The sequence below is a fragment of the Mauremys mutica genome, chromosome 14, assembly GCF_020497125.1.
Source record: "Mauremys mutica isolate MM-2020 ecotype Southern chromosome 14, ASM2049712v1, whole genome shotgun sequence".
NCBI classification, from domain to species: Eukaryota; Metazoa; Chordata; order Testudines; family Geoemydidae; genus Mauremys; species Mauremys mutica.
The window spans coordinates 14,628,796-14,648,830 of record NC_059085.1 but is presented as its reverse complement, the minus strand read 5'-3'; the positions used below and the strand labels follow the sequence as shown (position 1 = coordinate 14,648,830).

At 39.7% G+C, this 20,035-nt stretch overlaps 1 protein-coding gene across 3 annotated transcripts in view; it reads left to right on the top strand.

Moving 5' to 3' along the window:
* Positions 1-4,621, top strand: part of NFATC3 (nuclear factor of activated T cells 3) — a 151,149-nt gene extending 146,528 nt beyond the window's left edge. For all 3 annotated transcript variants that reach the window (XM_044987265.1, XM_044987267.1, XM_044987266.1), the window contains one exon: positions 2,978-4,621. In XM_044987265.1, coding sequence (XP_044843200.1) covers positions 2,978-3,099 — 122 coding nt within the window. In that variant the 3' untranslated portion in view covers positions 3,100-4,621. The remainder of the gene's footprint in view (positions 1-2,977) is intronic.
* Positions 4,622-20,035: the final 15,414 nt, after the last annotated feature.

Genomic DNA, 20,035 nt, shown 5'->3' with positions numbered 1-20,035 from the left:
AAATAACTTCCCCCCTCTCGCCCCCCCCCAATAGTCTTACTCATGCTATACTTTGTTATTGAGCTTAATAAGCTATCTTGCAAACAAATGACAGAATACAGAAAATTAATGCATCTGTTTACCATTTGAGTAAATTAAAATATCTAGTATGGCAGCAGAGAGAGGTGGCGGCTGAGGTAATATCTTTTACTGGACCAGCTTCTGTTGGCGGGAGAGAGACAAGCTTTTGAACTACACAGAGCTCTTCCCCAGGTTTGGGAAAGGTACTCAGAGTGTCAAAGCTAAATACAAGATTGAACAGGTAGTTTAGCATAAGTAATTAGCACACATTCAAAGTGGTTGGTTAACACCCCTGTAGTCCTAGACAAAAAGGCAGATTGGTGGATTGCAGATTGTTGTAATAAGCCATAAATTCAGCATCCTTATTAAGACCATGGCCTACACTCCAGTTAGGTCAATGTAAGGCAGCAAGTGTCTACACTAGAATGGTGCTCCTGCAGATGTAAGATGCCAACTACATAGTTCTAATAACTCCACCTCCAGAAGAGGTGTAGTGTTCAGGTCAGTGTAATTAGGGCAATGCACTGTCTGTATAGACACTGCATTACTTGCATCGCCTGTTGATTGTCAGCCCTGCATGAGGTCTGGCAGCCCAGAACCCTGCTGCCACCTCCCAGTGAGGGATGGTGAGGGGCCAGGGAGGAGAGTGAGGATACCAGTTTCACTGCTGGTAGGCTCCCTGCTGTGAAATTGAGCCCAGTGCCTGGCTCATAGCTGGGGCTGTCAGCCCTGGGGTTGGGAGACTCCAGCTGTGAGCCCTGCATGGCTGTCAGTGTCCCACTTGAGTTGGTGGAAGCGTGCCTGCTGAGCATACACACCACTGGCAGGAGGAGGGTAGTGGACATCAGCAGCTGGTTTAATTACTGTGGTGGCTGTAGGCTGACATAACTTGTCTACCTAATTTTGTAGTGTAGACAAGCCCCATGATTTTTAGTGTCTGGCAGTTCTGAATTTAAGCTCCAAGGCTCATCTTTTGAAACTTGTTCAGGTTTCCTTTGAAGATTAGGACTGAGGTCAGATAGTGATCGCTTTGTGAAAAGTGTTCACCAACAGATGAAATGGTGTTCTTGCCTTTTATCATTTTCCTGTGTGAGTATGGGAGCATTCGTTGTCAGCTTAAGCTGAATTGAATTGCTTAGTGAAGACTGAAACCTGTCTTGGATAATGTTTAGTTTAATCATTGAACAGCAGTTGCTCTACGGGTATCTGTATAAAAAACGTTCAGCAGTTTTCTACCTTTCACATACTTTAAAAAGTCTCTTATTAGAAATACAACAAAAGAAAGTGTGTCACAACTGTAGAACTTGTATAGTAAGTTCACATGTCACTCTAGTGCATACCCAATGCTTCGGGGGGGGGGGGGGGGGGAATTGTTGAAGTCCCCTTAGAGTGCCAGTTTCTAATACTGGTCATGCCAACTTCACAATGTTTGGGAGCCTTCATGGTTTATTTTAACATCTAGTATAGGTTTATCATTACAAGTTCTCACTAAATTGTTTGGTTTTGTCTATTTTCCAAACTAAGTATAGTTTGTTTTGTGCTCAGCTTTTGTATGCTTTTTCTGTTGTACCCTGGGGTTGGTATAGCCTTGTCAGTCCCAGGATATTGGAGACAAGCTGGATATGGTAATATCTTTTATTGGACCAATTTTTGTTTGTGATAGAGACAAGCTTTTGAGCTACAAAGCACTCCCAGACCTTGCTTTTCCATAGTGACATTTGGAATATTACTAATCCAATATTCTTGTGTTACTGTATTGGTCTGAATTTGTAAGACTTTATTGAAATTTGCCTATTAAAAATAAATATTTCTACAAGGGTTTCCAAACCCTGACCTCAGTTATAGAGTCCTGTGGGTCAAAATAACGCACCTGATGTTTTCTGGTGCTGAGTTTTGATTATTTCAGTGCTGCTTCTCTCAGTAAACTAGTGTCATACTTTGGGATTAAACCCTGCTGTTCTTACTAAACTAAAATTCAAATTGAAGAAAATTGTTTGCTGGAAGAGAAACTTGTCTAGAGCTCACTATTTTAGAAATGCCATAATTTCAAATTAAAGTTTTTCATAAATGAGCTGAGAATATTAGTGTCTTAGAAGTAAACTACCATATTCCCTCTCAAACTTTAAATGTAACAATCAGCTATATGGGTGCCTATACCATCTTGATGTTGTAGCCTGTAAAGCATACTTAATTATTGCAATCATAAAAGCAAACTACAATGTCTTTCTAACAATAGCTTGGAAGCTAGTCTTCCAGTTGAATTTAAGGCTCTCTCTGCATCTTATATCAGACCCAATCCTTCCATAATGTAGAGACAAATCTTTAGGGGAAGGGGATTTTTGCTATTAGATGATTAGTTGTTGTAGCTCTCAGACTTAAGAAATGAGAAGAGGAACTAAAATAGATTTACATGCCTGAGAGCATTGAGTCAAGCTAACTTCTACTTACAGAACTTCCTCAGAATTTGGACTGAAGACCCCAAAACTATAGTTAATGTACTTTGAGTTAATTGCTGTCTGTGGTCTGATGAGGCCTGCAACAGGAACAACTGCATAGGAACACCTGAACTGTACCTGCCTACACTGTGCCTCGGAGTTCTTTTTAGTCCCTTATTTCTTTAAACCACACAGACTTGTTTTTTTTAAGTCATTGTCTTAGGGGTGTTTAGAAGCTGTCTGGAATGAATGTAGTGATACAAATATGCTTTAATTTTCATTTGTTAATGTTACTGTAGTTTGTTCTGTTTCACCTTCTGCTACTTACTGACTGCATCTTAGTTTATAGGGTTGATAGATTTTTCAGAAGGGTATACTAATGAATATTGCACTTCTGGAAAAAGTAACACCCAGACATTAGGTTGGTGTATTTACAGTAGCTGTCAGTTATAATTGTATAACTTTTTATATTTTTTTTTTAGTGAATGAAATCATAGGAAGAGATATGTCACAGATCTCAGTGTCACATGGAGCAACAGTGTCCGGCCAATCTCCACATACATGCCCTGGATCTCTGGAGACAGAAATATCGGATGGAGTCTAAAAGCAGCTAAGCATCCATGAAATCTTTCAAGTTTTCTCTGAATATTTCTTCTTCAGCCCCTTCTCTTACACTCACTGTGCTTCCAACTCTTGTGGCCTTTTATAGACTGGAACAATGGATCCTTGCATCGCCCTTTTAGTGGGTTACATTTGCTGTAGAGACAGAGCATTTCTAATTCTAGTTTCTCGAGTGCTGTAAAAAATGACTGAGTAAATGGACACCAAGAAGAAAGACAAGATATTTTAACCGGTTAAAAATTACAAATGAGCTTTGCTGTTTTACATTTAAATAGAATACTTTTATATTGTAAATGCTTAAAATGTGTGGAGATGTTAGTTTTGCTCTTCTAATATTCACAGTACTGAATGTGGAGAAAAATTTAATACACATCTTCAGTGTGCTGCTTTCCCTTAGAAGTAGTAGAATTGTAATTGACAGTTTTGTACACCTTTGGTCATTCTGAACAGCCTTTAAGCTTATATTGTTTAAAAGATAACTTTTTATAATGAAATCTTCCAGAGGCAAAAAAACAAACAAACCTGTCATCTTAAGCCAATGCCTTGGAAGCCATTGTGTATAAAAATACTTTAGTGTTTTCTTTCTTTGATTCATAGGAAGCCAAGCCAAATGTAGATCTGCACTTCTTTATAAACTGAAAATGTTATTTGATAGGCTGCAAAGAGACCATTCCATCATGGAAGTGTTGGGATAGAAATGACATTCCAAAATTTAACTTTTATATCTTCCTGTACTTTGTTAGCACAGGCTCCTTACTGAAATAGCTTTTTCATAGAAACTATACATTTGAAAAACTAGGATTTTGATGTAAAGAACCTTAATTTCAAAGCCATGTTAGACAAGGGGGAATTTTGATATTTGCAGAGGATTTAAGTGTTTTATCACTATGAAATACACCAATCTTCAGTAGCTCTAATATTTTCCATGCAGTAAATCATTTGCTTACATCCCTATTCTATTATGTTCATCTGCCTAAATCCTGCCAATTTGACATTGCAATGTCTTAAATTTGAACTATGAACATTTATCTGATAAAAAGAAACTTACTATGAGAGTGCTTTAAAGGAAATACATTTGAGTAATTTGCCCATAGTTAATGGTAAATTTATAAAGCAGAATTTATTTCAGAGGAAAATAATGTATGAGACAATGACTGTGATATTAATTCCTTACAGTTTGTTTGAAATTATGTATTTTCCTCACCTTACCCACTTCATCAGATAGTAATGTTTACACTACATGGCTTTTAAAACCTCGGGCCTCTGATTAGAAACCTAGAAGAGGATCTGAAACCGCTAATTTAGGCCATGTTAAGTATTTCCCAAGAGGTTGTAGTTTACAGACCTGTCTGATGTGGAACATACAGGGTATACAAAAAAAGAGTCATATATAGCAAAATAAGATCAGAAGTACACTTTCATACTTGAAATTGTTTTTAGTCCAGATTTCTGTTCTTCTGTTGAAATAACCATTATTCATTCTAGTTACGATGAAAAGCAAATACATTCAAGGGGATGATAACATTGAATTAGTTCAGATATTTGAGGGTATTTTCATTGCAATCAATACATGTACAGGACATGTCCTTGTTTTGGAGAAATGAAGCTGTTTTGTTTATACATGTTCTTAAGTTACAGTAACACAAAGAAAGTCTTAAATGGACTCCATTATTGAGGTCATTAGGAATAAAAACCCACTATAGTAAATATAGGTTTTGTGGTAGCACATGTATTGGCAGCACAGCAGGGGGAAGTTTACATAGAACCTCTTGCATATGAAATACCAATGTGCTATACATGTTTAGATGTAATGTTCTAGCAATACTGTTAAAGGATATAGAATATCTCTTTGTGTTTGTTTGGATCATGGAGCTTTAGAAAAAAACATACATTTGAAAAGTTGGTGGAAATGGAACTTCCTTCTAAGCTATCTGGGACTACCATGGTGGTAATTTTTAATTATTATTTTTCAAATAAGTTTATGGTGAGGCCACTATACAGATAGATTCATTTCTGACAGACTATGTATTCTGGGAAGCTAAGCATCCTTTCCGTTAATGTACTGTACATTAGTGTAAGTGTCTCTCAAAATAGTTATTTTGGCAGTTCTATCATTTGAAAAGAATTGTAACTGTCCCTCAGGTGCTTCTCTAGTTACTATCCCTACTCACATTAACGTTAAACATGCTAAAACACTGAAGTGTTCAGAACTACAGCGTGTTACGTTTTTATAACACTGTTTCAATCACTGTAGGTTGTGTGCTGGTGCAAGGTGTGTTCCAGTTTTCATTTAATGTACTGGGTCTGTTGAATCAATGTGTGTGGGAGGACTCTCATTTTGACCTGTTCATACTTGTGTGGGTTTTGTGCTCCTAACGACTGGTACAGCCTCTTCTCCTTGCAAGTCCTTAGAGCGAGTAGCTGGAATTCATACTGTACCTAAAATCCGCGAGCCCATACAATCCAGAGTTGCTATGCACTAAATCTTCTGATGCCTTTAAATACCTTGATGCCTGTAGACCTAGAGATGCTTTCCTATTTAAATATAGCTTTTGGATACTAAAACAGTTTTTGTATTTGCCTTGTAAAAGCTTCAGTACAAGGGTCTTAATTTTATTTTGGCATGTGCGATACTGTAAAGACTGTTAAAAGCACACAATCTCCATTGGACTATGCAAATTTAATTTTACAATACATACCTTGTGATTTGATCATTTGTCGGCATCCACTTTCTTGCCCTTCCTCAGTCCCTGCTTTCCATACTGATGTTTAGATTTTAAACATGAAGGAAAGCCTTAATAGTAGTCTGTCTTCTATGGAGGATCAATGTTAAGACTAAAGATTGAGAAATATTTGGCACATTAGAGGTGGGCCATGAAAAAGTAACTTAAGTTTCTGAATTTAACCACAAACCTAGCAATCAGACTTCCTCTATTAAATCTTATAATTATATCAGTGGAACTGCCATCCTTTATAAACCAAAGAGAAAAATGACAATTTTGTTCTGATGCAAACAAAGCTTTGAAACTCTATTTTTGATACACATAATGGATGTCATTCCTTGAGGTTTGAAAATTGTTCAAATTAAAGTTTTATATTTAAAAATGGGACAATAAACATTGACTAAAGATTAAGTTCTAGATGTTTACAGAGCCTTGTATTGTAATTTCATGTACATTTTGTATTTTAAACATTTTGTAAGTTATGATTGCAGTGCTATTTGAGAAATACAAAGGGAAGAACTTGTATTTTAGGCTCTTAAATCATAGTGTTGAAATAAATAAGAAAATACATAATGTGTCACTGTTTATTGAAATACATCACCGATGTAGGAGTTAAGTAAAATTGTTTTTAATCCACTAGGCTTACACTGCTGAACAGCTATATTTCACTGCTATGTGGGGTATCAAATGTATGATGCTTGTTAATATCACCAAATGGCTGCATATTTTGGTACAAACTAGCCCTGGACTGAAATGGCAATACTCTTGCAGTTCAGAATGAATTAGCCTTAGTAAAGCATAATGGGAGAGTACACAAACTGCTACTAATCACTCAGGTATCACTTGAGTATCAAGCTCACCCATTTACAATGAAATACTAGTCACTATTGTGATCTTTTTCTCCATGGTAAACAGTAATCTTCATTCATAAAATTATAGCCTTTTTGCTGTCATTAGAGGCAAGATGCTTGCTTTAGTATTTTATCAAAAGGTGGTGAATATTCAATTTCATGCATCAGTTCTAGCTTGTGTGCCTCTCTTCCTTCCCCTCCAATCTCTCAACTCCTGATTCCACATCCACACCAAAAAAAAAAAAACCACACACTTGGTTGCATGTAAGGACATTAGAATAGGACTAAGAATGTCAAATGAACATGCATCTAGCATATTAAAGTGAGCTGAATTTTGTTTGTTTACATCTGCTCTTTGCATCTGTTGTATCTTTCCTCTCTCACCCTGTACAACATTGTTTCAGTACTGAACCTGCTCCGTGCTTGCAGCTCTCACTGATCTATTATAGTCACAAACTGCAGTCTTCTGTCCTCATACATGTTCAATTCATCTGATTTTCATTTCATCCAGAAATCTGTTTACTCCTGAATTTATGCCAAAGAAACATCTGACAAAGACCGACAAAATGTTGCCTTGCAGGATGCAAAGAGGTGATTGACAAAGGGTGGGTGGGGCAATAGTAGAGTATCTGAAAAGCTGAGGAGCCCAGGACTAGGCTAAAATCAGCCATCATTGTGTAAACCCTAACCGTTGCTTCAACAAGGGGAGAGAAGTAGTTGCATGGACAGCATGGAAGTGTTCCAAAGCTGACAGTCTAAGAACCACAGTTAAAATATTCCTAGACCTTGTGGAAGTCTGTATCTAAATGACAGACACTTCACTAGCACCTGTTGTATACCCAGTTTCATTATACTGCAGAGGTGCTTGTGTGTTACTGCGGTGACAAATGCAATATAAAAACTAAAAGTAGTAGCGTCAAGAGCTAAACAGTATTTCTACACGATGTCTTGACCTGCATATTAATACTTTCAGAGATTTAGAATAAAGTTTTTATGGAATTCAAGTTGGTGAGTGAAATTTACTTCACTCACCAAAAGTGAATAATCAACCAATATATGTGATTGCAGATGCTTGGAAGTGCCTAGTCCATCTGCACTGCTTGCACTGTGGAGTCAGGCTTCTGGAGCTCTGTTACTACAGATCCAGTCACCCCTACCCCTGTTGTAGTCCTTGGAACTGGTGCTTGTGAAGTGATTCCTTTCCCCATTGTAGATGGAAGACTCCTTTCCCTACTGTGCCCAGGGTTCAGATACAGTCCTAATGGAGAGCTTAAATAATGCAGTGATTTTGTGCATCAATCCAAGAAATCAGTGTAGCATAAGTCAGAACCTCAGTAAGGCTACTGATTTTGAAAAGATTGGTCTCTTCCAAGCAGCTTAATGAACTACAGAAAGATTAATTGGTTATGAACTCTGTTTTCTAGCTGCCTAGGAGATAGTATGTGTAATTATATTAAACCCATATCTCAGTTAAACAAATTCCAAGTTTAGTCTGTTTAGCAATGGTGCACCTGTCCAGGTGGGGCAGGCAAGGATCTCAAATCACATGGCCCTGTGAGAGCATTGATCAATTTAATGTCGGCTATTCAGAGTGTGGCCTGTTTATCTTTACTGATGGTCCCTATTTATAGACCAGAAAGGCTGGCCACTGTGCCAGTGATGTAATGCTAAGTAATTATATATGAGATTTACTAAATATAGTGCTGGATGTTTGAACACTACTCCCCATTTTCCCCACTATAATTAGCAGGTATGTAATTAGTATACAGTAACATTAGCAATATAGATCAATGCTTTGTAGCTACTTCAAGAAAAAGAAGTGGAGACTGACAGGATATGAGAGACAAGGTAATATCTTTTATTGGACCAAACTTACACACAGCTCTTCTTCAGGTAACTGAAAGAAGAGCTCTGTGGAAACATCTCACCAATAGAAATTAGTCCCATAAAAAAAGATATTACCTCACCCCACCTTGTCTCTAATATCCTGGGATACCACAGCTCCACCACCACAGCTAAGATCTAAGACAGCTGAAGACTGGTTCATTAAGGGGTTAGAGAATATGTACTCCAGCCAGGGGAAAACTAAATGATGAAAATGGTAGCTTGAGTCCTCAGGATTAGTTAACACTTGCACCTGTTTTCAGGTCTGTTCCACATCCTGTGGCATAGTTGGACCCAATTTTTATTCCAGGCATCATGAAAATGGCAATGCTGTGAAAGGAGTATTTTGTCCTTCCAGATAACTAGACAGTGGTGGCAATTCTGCTGAGGAAAGTCCCTTTACCAGAAGTCAGTGGTTTGGGTTCTTTCTGTGATCCAGGATCTGGAGCAATGATGGCAAAAGAGAGGCCCTTCTATACCAGGACAACAGCAATGGCACACTTATGCTGCAGCATCCTCCCCAAGAGCACCAAGCCTGGGCTCCTCAGCAGAGGGAGACAAACAGCATGCCTGTGGGACACAAATTGGATACATCCTTCTCTCCCTGCCTCCCATTCAAAAAACAAATTACTCCTTGCTTGTGCACTGAACTGAGCAGGGACCCTTCCCGCTGCCCTGGGCACCATTGACTCTGCTTTAATCATTTTTAATGTGGACATTCATTCCTCACCTTACTGGCTACTCACTCCCTCCCAACTCCTCCATTGCCAGACTCTCTGCCCCTGCCTTCTGCTTCAAAGCCCATTTCTCCCTTATGTGTAGCTCCTGTCTTCCTCTCACTATATAATACTTGTTAAGGCACATACTTGTTCTCCAGTCCTTATCCTGATTACTTTGTATGTTTAACTCTTTGCTCAAGCTTTCATCTTTATATTTAGCTCTTCAGGGAATGGACCATATTTGGAAAGCTCCTAGTACAAGGATATTAAAATGTTAATTGTGATTAAGTGCTGGATTACATGAATTAACACTCAGGCTCTCTAGCAGAGTGTAGCAGAAAGCAGTGATAAGAATTTTTTGCTATGGTTAAACTGAAAAGTACTTGAGAGACTCCAACAGGTACCTGATGGTGACTTCGCTGATTGAATTTAGCATTGAAGCCTGCTGTCTGATTCATAACCCAGTTTCCACCCTTTGTCAGTGGTTTGACACCACAACTCCTTTTAACTTTGTATTGCATGAATTTTCATCCGTTAAGAAGAGATGGGAAACTTTTACATGCTCCTAGTGCACTCCCATATGAAGCCATTACAAAGGTGTGATGGCTAAGAAATGGCAATTTCTAAAATAATAATTGTTTAAAATACAAATTCATAGTAGTTTTAGTCAAACAAATGTGACCTTATTGATAGTGTAGTGAGAAAAATGGGACATCTTGGGAGATATCATCTCTGTATGTGAGTGTACACAGGAAATTAACAGCTTCATATCCACCTCTCAGTTAGAATGGGGGAAAAGCTATTTCCTTTTCATTTCTTATTTTAGGCATTAAGTGCAAGAACAACACAGGGAGACTACAGAACTAGCCATTCTAGGATTGTCCTTGAAGGAGGCACTGGTTATTAATTTCTGACAGTGGTTACCCAACTCAGTTCTGTTGCAAAGAACGATGTAAAAAAATACCTTAGCCTTAGTTAATCCCTACCAAACAGCAATAGAGCTAAACTTTACACAGTAGAGTTGCAGTTAAGATTTCCTCCTCCTGTTTCAGCGGATTCTGGCTGTATAGGAGAGCTTGTGACGCTTACTTGTTCATTTTTACATTTACTATCTTTAGCTCCTGTTTGGAAACACTGTCACTGTAGTGACATCTGCTGGAAAGGTCTGGGACAACAAGATATTTGCAGTCAATACTCCCTTGGTATTGATAGAAAAAAAAAAAGTGCCTGTTCCCAAGTAAATCACTCTCTAAATGAAGGTATCAAACACTCAGAAAAGTTATATGTCCCTTGCCTGTAGTAGGCAAAGATGAGGCAGTGTACCACATGCATTCATTTCCATTATTCTGCTTTAGGGTGACCAGACAGCAAGTGTGAAAAATCGGGACCAGGTGGAGGGTAATAGGAGCCTATATAAGAAAAAGCCCCAAATATTGGGACTGTCCCTATAAAAATTGGGGACATCTGGTCACCCTATTCTACTTCTACCAGAGATATGTATACAGCTTTACTTATATGAGAGAAAGTATACTTAACAATTCACCTCAGAATGCTTAGAAGATATGCAGCTCTGTATTAACATAACTAAAATCAAATGTCATGTTTCAGGGCTTCATCTGGTCACCTGAAAACCATCAGGAAGCATCCCTCCCCTACCCACAGATACAGAACAAACTGGCTAAATGGGAGTAAGGAGTGGGGACTTCCTCTGAAGCATCAAAGATGGGCCAGAGCTGGAGATAAGACAGAAAAAGGTGGACCAGTTCTCTGAGCGGGTAGAGAATCCTGTCTGGAGTGTCTTACTCATATGCTTAGGGTCTAACTGAGCACCAGTGCTAGGAGTAAGGAAGGAATTTCCCCCAAATTCAGATTGACAGGGAGTTGGGGGTCAGGGGATGGTTGGGGAGGGATTGCCTTCCACTGTAGGGCATTGTTTGCCTGCTGGGATCATCTCACTTACTCCAGTTCTCTGCCATTGCAAGGCTTCTGGCAGTGGTGGCACTCTGGTCTCTTCTGTTTGCTGCGTATGACACAGTTTAGTTTCCTGAGGACTGAAATGTTTTGATCTATCAGGGTGAAATCTAATGCTCTGGAATATACAAGAGGTCAGACTAGCTGAGCTGATGGTTTCTTCTGGCCTTAACCTCTATGAAACCTCTCCTCTGACTCTTAAAAATCAGGATTATAAAAAGGAGAGAAGATGAAGGGCAAATCTAGTGGTGTACCAAGCATTTTGGTCCTTTGGCTTGCTATATTTGGTTCTGTGCCATGTCCCTTCTCTTCCTTTTCTAGCATTTAACCTGCATGTGTCTAATTAAAGACAGCATAACAAGTGTAGAAAAAAGCCTAAGAAATCATTGAAAAGCTAGGCACGTCTAAGGATGCACTGACAAGTCACAGACGCAATACTTTGGGCCTCAGTCTCCTCACACCAGTCTTGCTCTGGTGTAACTGCACTGACTTCAGTGGAGTTACGCCTGAGCTACACTCCACTAGGTATGAGAGCAGAATTGGGACTTTCCAACATGAAAACCGTTGAAAGATTTGGTTACAGGGCCCCAGGGCTCAGAGCCTCGGTGCGTGTTCTCACAGCCATGAAACTCTTGAAAAGGTGGATAGTAAAGCGGGGGGTGGGAGAAAATAACTAAGATGTAAAGATCCTAAAAGCTGGGGTAAATGCCAGGTAACAGTATACTCTGGTGCAAAAACCCCTAACCAAATGAGCTGACTAAAAGCATTTCCAGCTTCTTTGAAAGCTTTCTATTTTCTTATAAGTAGTAAGCACATTCGCGAATGCAGGTACCTTTCCCCAGCAACAGTAGATCCCAGCAGACCCTCAAAAATAGCTATCCCTGCACAGGTTTAGAGGGCTGAGGAGTTTCCAGGCCTGGAGGATTAGTTTGAAGACACAAAGAAAGTAAATCCTGGCATTAAGGTTTCTACCGTAAGGGGCAGCTTTTAGGCCTAATTTAATTTCCCTTGAAGAACAGTTATTTAAATTCTCATTTATTACAAAGCAAATAACTTAATTCTATCAAAAAAATTATGTACCATCTGAACATGAATGCCATGCAGAGACATTCAGGTGCTGTAGGCACTTAGTAAATTAACCGTGGACCAGTGAAGAACCTCGATTTGGTAATGAAAAACCAATTAAGGGATGTAAAGTGGGGCGGGCACGGAGGCTGGAAGTGAACAGAAAAGGTGTGGACTAGAGCCATAGTTTAGATGAAGAGGAATAGGGCAAAAGGATGCCTTGGGATAGGTATATACTGAAGACTGGCTCCCAGCAGATCAGGGATGGAAGATCATAATGCTTTAAAAACCAAGTCTTGCGTGGTTGTGGGGACTTTTGTTTTGAGAAGACTCCTGCCCCTTACATTGAAAGGTGGATTCCAGCAAGCACTACTCTCATTGCAGTAGGTGCCTATCACTTGCCTAATCACCACTTTTATACACACCCTAGCTGCTTTGTTAACCATCCTTCGGTTTTGTTTCTAATTGTACTAATACATTTTTATCCTCCCCCTCTCACTCCTACTCCTTCCTACCAACTTTGCTTTTAATCACATGAGAAGGAAACCGCTCTGTGCCTTGCCACTTGTTGATCAAATATTACAGAAAGGGACCTAGTTTTCAAAGGAAAGCAGTGAAATATGTGCAACTCAAAGGGGGGGAGCAGGGGGGAAAGCAGCATTAGCAATGCCAAACAGAGTCTTCTGTGGGATGACTATGAGGTGATGCTAGAAGCTGGACCTCACCTGGAAAAAGGTGAGAAATATTTCTAGAGTTCAAGATTCTAGGTCAGTTGGGTGAGAGATGATTAACTTGGAAGGGCCTTTCTTGTAACAGGCTCTGAATAACTCAAAGGCAAGGAACGGGAATTTCCAGAAGGCTGTTGTGAAGGACTCTGTACCTGATGAATGTAGAAACTAATGAAGCACATTACATTTAAAAAACAACCAACTTTCCCTCTGCAACCCACCCCCTCCCAAATATCTAACTACAAAGCCTGGCAGCTCTCAGCTACCAGTGGACAAATTCATCTTTTTATGTCACCAAGCTAAATTTCCTAGCACGCTGCCCATGAGACCAACAGATGTACAGCCACCAAGAGTAAAGTTGGTCAAGTGCTGAATTTACCAGTTTGCAGAACTTAATCCAATCTAGAACATTGTTTATGGCATTTCTATGGTATGAAATGTCATGGCTGCATTCCTGAGTGTAATATAATGTGCCACATTGGACATGATCAACTCCAGCTTGAACTAACCCTGAAAATTTAGGATCAGGGTAGCTTGGATATCTGGGCATTCTCCCACTAACATGAAGATTGCTGTAGATTGGTCCTAGTGCTGTAAATTCCCTGCAAGTCTTTAATAGACACGTTCACTGATCAATTAATGAATCTTCCTTCATAATACGTCTAACGAAAATGTGAATCAGGGTTGGTAACCTTGCTGAATGGTGAGGAATTCATACTGGTAACAATGGCTAAGCTATGGCATGAGTGCTATGGAGATTCTCTCTAAATGAATCAACTGCTTTTAAATCTTTTCTCATTTTATATTTTTAGATGGAAAATGCTGCAGGTATTGTGTCATTATGCAAAAAGCAGAAGACATTGCTATAACTTGCTACAGAGCACTGGTTTCCTACTCTTTTACTAAGTGAGCTAGAATTCATTGATAGTTTGGTGTAATGAGAGGCATGTAATAGCTAGAGATGGGTGAACAATTTATTCAATGAATTTGAGCCCCTCTTTGGGTTCTTAAGAAGCCTGTGGGTGTTGAGCTTTACAAATATGTTATTTAATTATGCACCAAGTGCTTCGGCAAATATATTTAATGCATGAGTGGCTCACAAATCATCTATTGTGACTGTTGCTTAGAACAGCTGCAGTTCACAGTGGTGTGTGATTGGCTAAGTTCACAAGGTATTGTTTCTGCTCCCTGTTTAGATGATGGTCACACATTTAGCCTTCTGGTGCAAAAATTTGTGGCTCCCTACTCTGACACTTTCTGTTCCCATGAACAAAAATTTGCTCATAAAACGTTCATGGGAAGTGAATAAAATCAGTCGGGGAGGAGGAGGGGTGACTGTTGGCAAATATCGCCGTGGAGTATTAGCCGGGCTGTAGTCATAGCAGGAGTGTAAGTCATTGGACCAGTATGACAAATAAGGCAATGTTGAAAATGAATTAAGTGCTTCTGTGAGATCATTTTTTGTATAATGTGGAAAAAAGCAGTTATGCCAGGAATATGGCATCTGAGGTCACATCAGATGATTGGCAGAAGATACAATAGAAAAGTTGCATGAATAATCAGAGAAAAGGTGCATGAACAATAGAGCAACAGAGGATCCAGCACTGACCAGTTACTGGGTTGAACAACATGAGGATGTGTATAGCGGTATACATTTATGACTGTCAGCAGAGTGTCAGAGTTTGAAATGCTGACTGGCTGAACATAAACCCCTTGATACCAGTCCAGCTCCTGAAATGACAAGGATAAAGATATCAGAGAATGATGAGGTTTCATTAGTTAGAAGTGGAAAGAAAAGAGGACTCAAAAGTCAGCCAGCAAAATTTGGTTATAGGACAGATTAAATAGTCACCTATTTCAGTACTGCAATACTACAGAAGTGTAACCTCTATTCTTAGTTTTTTCTGCTCTCCACCATAAGCTATTATAAACCCTGATGCCAACATTACTTGTTGGAAAGCACAAAGAGCAAATTATTTTTGGATAAATAACTGAGCTAAAGATGACACTGGCCATTAAATATTTTCTCTTTCGCGCCTCTGTGCCATTTTTCTCCCCATGTTTTATTTTAGAATATTGGAACTGAAATCTATTGCCTCAACAAATCCTTTTCCTTTCGCACCACTACTGTGCATGTTACATACACATGCATATGTTACAGGTTCTATATTTTTCAAATAGTACATAGATTAACATTAGTACCAGTTGGTTAAACTTGGGTTTAACTTTTGAGTGAAAGGATGCAGTCTAACTGCTGCAGCAGTACAATATTGAGTTATATCCCAAATATTTAGATGGTAACTAAATCCTTCATAAACAAAGTATCAGGACTGAAATTAAAATGGCCACTACATTCTCCTTCTACTCAACCAATTAAAATCTGGTTACTAGAACCTGACTGTACTTATTTCCTACCCATCTTGGGCCAGCGTTCCTACAACCAGAAGGCCAAAACACAAATAATCTTGTCCAGAGTAATTAATAGAGAAGAGCCTGAACAGCCAAATTCAGACCTGAATCTTATACACCCTGAAGTCTTTGGAGCTGGAGGTAGAGGCAAGTGGCTAAATTTGGATCCAGATTTATCCCCCTTCCCAATGTTCAGAAGTATTTGTATCCAGGGTTTGGTTCTGGGCTGTCTGTAATTATGCTTGTGACTAATGCAGCAGTTACTTTGCTCTAGTTCAATAGCACCAGTAGTATTCATTCTGGAACCTCCTGAGTACAGCATGCTTTGCCACTAGGGTCAGTCACCTCCAGTCTCCACTATATTGCTAAGGTTCATCTGTCCCTCTGACCACCACCCCATGCTGCTTGATCCTGAGCAGATCAGTGTGGCTGCAGTGCTCTGGAAATAAGGGTAAAGGAGCTGGGGTAGAAGTTGTATCATCATTCATCCTCCTGACTGAGGGTGAGGGTCTGGGCAGGGACACACAAATCCTGGAGATGAATGCATGGCTGAGCAGACGGTGTCTATGGGAAGGCTTGGGCTTCCCATGCATATGGACAAATTGGAGCATGTGCAGAGGAAAGCAACAAAAATGATCAAAGGTTTGGAAAACCTGACCTGTGGGGAAAGGTTAAAAACAGGGCATGTTTAGTCTAGAGAAAAGAAAAGAAGACAGAGGGGAGACCTGATAAGTCTCCAAATATGTTAAGGACTGTTATGAAGAGGATGGTGATCAATTATTCTCCATATCCAGTGAAGGTAGGACAAGTAGTAAGGGGCTTAATTTGCAGGAGGGGAGATTTAAGTTAGATATTAGGGAAAACTTTATAATTGTATAGGTGGTTTAAGCTCTGGAATAGACTTACAAGTAAGATTGTGGAATCCCTATCACTGGAGGTTTTTAGGAACACGTGGATCAGACACCTGTCAGGGATGATGTAGTTTTACTGTGGTCCTGCCTCAGCGCAGGAGTCTAGACTTAGATGACATCTTGAGGTTCCTTCCAGCCCAACGTTTCTATGATACTGCTGCAGAAACAGCCCAGGCTTGAAGAAATCATATTGCTTGGAGGAGGAAAGAGGGTTGTGCTATTGCAGAATAGCTCAGTTAACCATGCCTCCCACTCACGCGCTGATCGAGTAGCTTTAGAAATAGGTCAGTGTTATTCCCAAACTTAAATGGTTCTCTCTTTATATTGTTCCTGGCACTGTAGTGGGTTCTGGGGGGGGGGGGGGGGGATTATTACCCAAACATACTCGTGTTTTTGTTAGTATACAAAAAGATTTGCAAGGGTATATAAAGAATTTTTAAAAGGCTAAAGGGACAGTTTACATGAAATGGAAGCATGAAGGAAGGAACTAACAATTATCCCCCTTGGTGTTCGCTCAGAGCTAAGCCGAGGTCAGTGGCACAAGACAAGACGGCAAAAAATTCAATAATATCTATCTTTTCAAGAAATTACTGTGAGAGGGCACTTTGCCTGATGCTTGAAAACTGAGCTGCTGCCCACACACAAACATTCAGAGATGAAACAGATGTGGCTGCATCTCCTTTCAGCTTGAAATCAGTGTGGGTGGGTTGGTTGGTTTGTTTTTAAAAAAAGAGACACCTCTCTTCACAAACTATACTGCATACCAGTTTTAGCTTTAATATTCCCAACTAAGAGGAGGGAGATTTAGGGCACACAAGATAGATGTTTGTGTATTTGAAATCACTATATTCCCATTGACATCTGCCTGTTCTTTCATAGCAAAATACTGCCTGGAAAAAAAAAATTCCTTTGCATAGAGGAGAGTTTACCTAGATGATAAGTGTCACACACAACCTTCTAATGGTATCTTTGTTTTAAAATGTGGGCAGCAGGATTCCAATGTGAAATATCTTGCATGCAGGAAAGCCACCATGGCAAGCCATTTAGCCTGTCTGCAATACCTGCTCCTGCAATCTGTTACACTAGGCATCTTGTCAATTTCAAGTGAGTGGTGCTAATATTAATTAGCTATTCTATCAAAGCTGAATCAGAACACACATGGTCAATGCATGAACAACACTCACATTCCTGTGTTGAGGAAAACCATCATGAATATGCACAGGGGTGCCATTTTATCTTAGTTGTGCTTTCCTAATGAGTAGCTATCAAAGTACCACCCAGCAGCCTATTCAATAGGAAAGGAGTAATATGTTCTAGAACAGGGGGAGCAGGCCAGGAAAAGTGAGGCTAGGGCTGAAATTCAGTGATCTGTGTTAAGCAGGAGGTCCAATTAAATCACCACGGTCCCTTCCAGCCTTGAAAATGAATGAATGAATAAAAACAACCAGGTAGTTTAGCACAGCCAGCTAATAAATCAATCAGTTTGTACTCCACTTTGTGTTCAGTTTTTGCACAATAGTTTTGGCTCCCATCCCCACTAAATTGGGCAGTTTTAAGATTTAAATGCTCAAAGCAGAGGGGAAGTTATTCCGCTAAGAAGGTGGGAAGCGAGGATTGGTAAAAGAGACCGTGAGGAAGCATGGAAAATGTGTAACAATAGGATCCAATCCAAACAAACAATGAAACAATTCTTCCACTTTTTAAATGTTAAATTATAGTCATCTAGTGGCTGGTATCAGACTTCATTATAGGCTCATCTCTCAGTACTCTGGGCCTGTTCTTCATATAGAAAATTGCATGTCTACTTCTCATGTGCCTTCTGTGACCGGAAGAAGGGAGGATGTGCATGCATACGGCATAACAGATATCTTTCCTGCCACCTGTATGCACAAAGCTTGCCAGTCGCACGTACAAACGGTGTGGGGAGCATGCAAGTGCGCTCAGATTTTATTCATGGCCATTCCTCTTAAGGGGAACGGATTATTCTGTTCCATCTAGGTTCTCTTACTCAGAGCCAGACTACCTTACATGACCAACCTCCTAAACAGATAGATCATATAACTATATTACCTCTTTAAAAAGCTCACTGTTGTAATGTTTTATTTTTGATATTTACATGGCATGGATTTGTAAACCTCTTCAATTTTCCTAAACAAACAAAAAAAAAAAAAACACACTCCACTAAAGGGTAAACAGCTACTTCATTTTGAGACCCTCATCCAGGCTGGGAATTTAAAGTGGGTACAAATAGCAGTGAAACAGACCCTTGCCCAAAGGAGACCATTAGAATAGTTTTTAAACCAAGACACAATACTTCCAGCTAATAGCAAATCCTCAGTGAAGCATTTCTAGTGTATCCTTCATTGTGGCATCCATTCACCTAAAGGATTCCAGGTAAGCAACTGAGAATGATTATTCTAAAAAGTATAACAGATGGGTGATATACTTGGCTTAAAAACACAAAAAGGCTAGGGAGCCCTACTAAATATTTAACAAGCCACCGTGATAACAATATATCAGTCTTAGGGCTTGGTGTTGCCCCTCCCCACCCATCACCACAGTAACTGAGTGAATTTTCAATGAGGCAATTTATGCAAGTCAAGTTTTGATCGACAGCCACCTCTGGCACATCACACCTTTCATCATGACTGATCTCAGACATGTACACAATTCCCATCAAACCAACGATGAAACTCAGCCACCTCTGGACTGGAACACAGCAACACGTTGGCACAGTTGGAGGACAGGAAGTGAAGACATACCATAACCGGCTGAAATGCATTTTACCTACCTGAAATTTTTCTGTCATTATCCAAGCTCGAATTGGCCCAGGAAACTGGGGCAAATGCCACGCTCATTAAAAAGGACCATATGATTTTCACTTAAAAATAAATGTTAATGACCTTGATTTTATGCCTCAATGGAGACAACACCTCCATCTCCATTCAGTACACTGATCCCCACTACCAAGTATGAGAGAGAGAGGTGCCTCCAGCTGAGTCACCCATCTTCCCTCCTGTTGCTGCTGTGCAAGTACCTGACCCAACCCAACTCTGTGAAACACTTGTCTCAAATGCTGAACACACTAAAAAAACTATTAGGATAGATTGTCAGCCTACCACCACCCAGGATAGGGCACGTGCTGGAGATATTGGTTTCAAGAGGGGTCTACAGCATAGGTTATAAATATATGAAATGGAGAAGAAAAATACGTGGGGGGTAGGATTTTCAAAGGCCCTCTTCCCTGTTTGAAGGAGCACTTTATAGCTACAAAATTTTAGTCACACTTTATCCCCGGAAAAATTAATTGTGGGTTTAAATCAGCATGCTTGCCTCTCTCTAACTTCCTGATTTGTACTTAGAAATAGACTGGGGTTGCAAATTGCATTTGCAAAAACAGCAGAGTTGGGTCTTTTGAAAAATGTTGCCCACAACGTCCTCAGTCTTCACGTGTCCTAAAGCTTACCAAGTTTTGCATGCCTCAAAAATGAGATGTGTGTCAGAAGAATCTAGTCTTTGTAGCTGAAGTAGGTAGCACAGAATTATACTTGGGAAGTCAGCTTTCTAAGGGGAAAATGTAAAGTAACTGTGGCTAGAGTCACAGGCACCACGTTTTAGGCAAGCTCCAATATTTAGGGATGGCTTCCATTAAGAGAAG